Raw genomic sequence first — 1,651 nt, forward strand, 5'->3', positions numbered from 1 at the left:
CTGGCCATCCTTGCTGTGTAAATGACAGAAAATGGAAGTTTCAGAAAATATATTATTTGATATAAGAGGCTGAAATCCCTAAAGCAAGAGTTGTTTCGTGCAGTCATCCCAGCCTGCAACAGATGAGAGTAAAATGCATTTTACAACAAACTTATCAGTGTATGTTTTTCTTTTCAGTTGGAGAGAGCAAAAGCGCCAGCTCCTGCACCTGCAATGGATATGTTTGCAGATGATACTGGGCAAAAAGACACTGATGATAAAAATGGAGATGCTGAAGATGACAAAGTCCAAGAAAAGTCACTAGGTAAGCTCTGATGTGTTTCTGCAATTTCTTCATTGCTATTTTCTTTTCTCATTTTTTAGTGTAAGATATACACTGTAGAGGTTACTATAAAAGTGATAAAGATAATGAGAACAACTGATTGTATTTAATGGTAGAAGTAAGGAACATAACATGTAATCGTAAATACTGTTTATTTGCATCATTGATATTATTTCTTCCCACTCCCCTTACTATAAAAATAGAAGTCAAGTGGGAGCTACGCTGGGAAGACAAAGAAGATGCAGAGATACACGGCCCCTTCACAAGTGAGAAGATGTTGCAGTGGCAAGAGTCAGGGTATTTTAGTAAGGGGGGTTTTGTGCGGAAAACTACGGATCCAGGTCAGACTTGGTATACGACAAGACGTATTGATTTTGACCTGTATGTTTAGCATTGTATAAGTATTTGAAGTTAGACTGTTAAAAATAAAAATTTTGTTATATCTTTCTCTTTTGATGGTAATAGAAATGGTACAATATTTGGAAAGTTGATATGATACTTCTATCTTAGTATTCATGCAATTATTTATAAGTATTCAAAAATTGAATTAACAGATAAAATCTCTTGAACATCATAAAGCCTTATGAAAATATGACTGCATTTCATTAATTGTAAGTATAATGTATCATGAACAGAAATATGAAAGAAAAACTAATTCTAATTGATAATACAACTGAATAATCCATGATTCAGTGTTTATATGTTGATTTTATTATAAAAAATTACCTGTCTGCTGATTTTTTTTCAACCTCTTACTATATGGAAAGATTTTGACAGTGAAATTGCTCAAAAAGAACAAACAATTAATCATATGAATTTTGAATGAATATTTGAATATGATTGAAAGACTAATTGATATGAAGGAAAACATTTAAAATAAAGCTTGTAATTGTAGATATTTCACAGATATGCAGAAATTGGATTGTGTAAGGACTATCATAATTTTCAGTGTCAAATCCAAAATGCCTTTTGATTACCCATATTCTTTTACTTCTGTTGAGAGGCAGTTATTTTAATGCTGTGGATGATTAGTTTGTGTATTAAATATTTACAACCCAGCAATCCTTTGCTTGTTTGTTGACATTGGTGGTCTTAGGACACAGAGACTGAGGCCCCGTTCCTTTTCCTTCTCTTTTTCATCATCGTCTGTCCATTTCCTAAGGTGTAAGAACCATACTGAAAGGATGAAAAGCTAGCTTTGTATCAGTCCTGAACAACCTTCATAATCTGCTCTTCCCATTTTACCCTTTTCAGTACCATACAAACATACAGCACTCTACAACCTTCTGCAATCTAACACATTTTGCCTAATCGTCAACTCATTTTTAC

The 1,651-nt window shown here is 33.1% G+C and overlaps 1 protein-coding gene across 3 annotated transcripts in view; it reads left to right on the forward strand.

The window, feature by feature from the left end:
* holn1 (CD2 antigen cytoplasmic tail-binding protein 2 homolog holn1) overlaps positions 1–1,053 on the forward strand; it is a 9,295-nt gene extending 8,242 nt beyond the window's left edge. For all 3 annotated transcript variants that reach the window (XM_070124607.1, XM_070124606.1, XM_027354696.2), the window contains 2 exons: positions 178–304; positions 526–1,053. In XM_070124607.1, coding sequence (XP_069980708.1) covers positions 178–304; positions 526–713 — 315 coding nt within the window. In that variant the 3' untranslated portion in view covers positions 714–1,053. The remainder of the gene's footprint in view (positions 1–177; positions 305–525) is intronic.
* Positions 1,054–1,651: the final 598 nt, after the last annotated feature.

Source organism: Penaeus vannamei, chromosome 8 (genome assembly GCF_042767895.1).
Source record: "Penaeus vannamei isolate JL-2024 chromosome 8, ASM4276789v1, whole genome shotgun sequence".
NCBI lineage: Eukaryota > Metazoa > Arthropoda > Malacostraca > Decapoda > Penaeidae > Penaeus > Penaeus vannamei.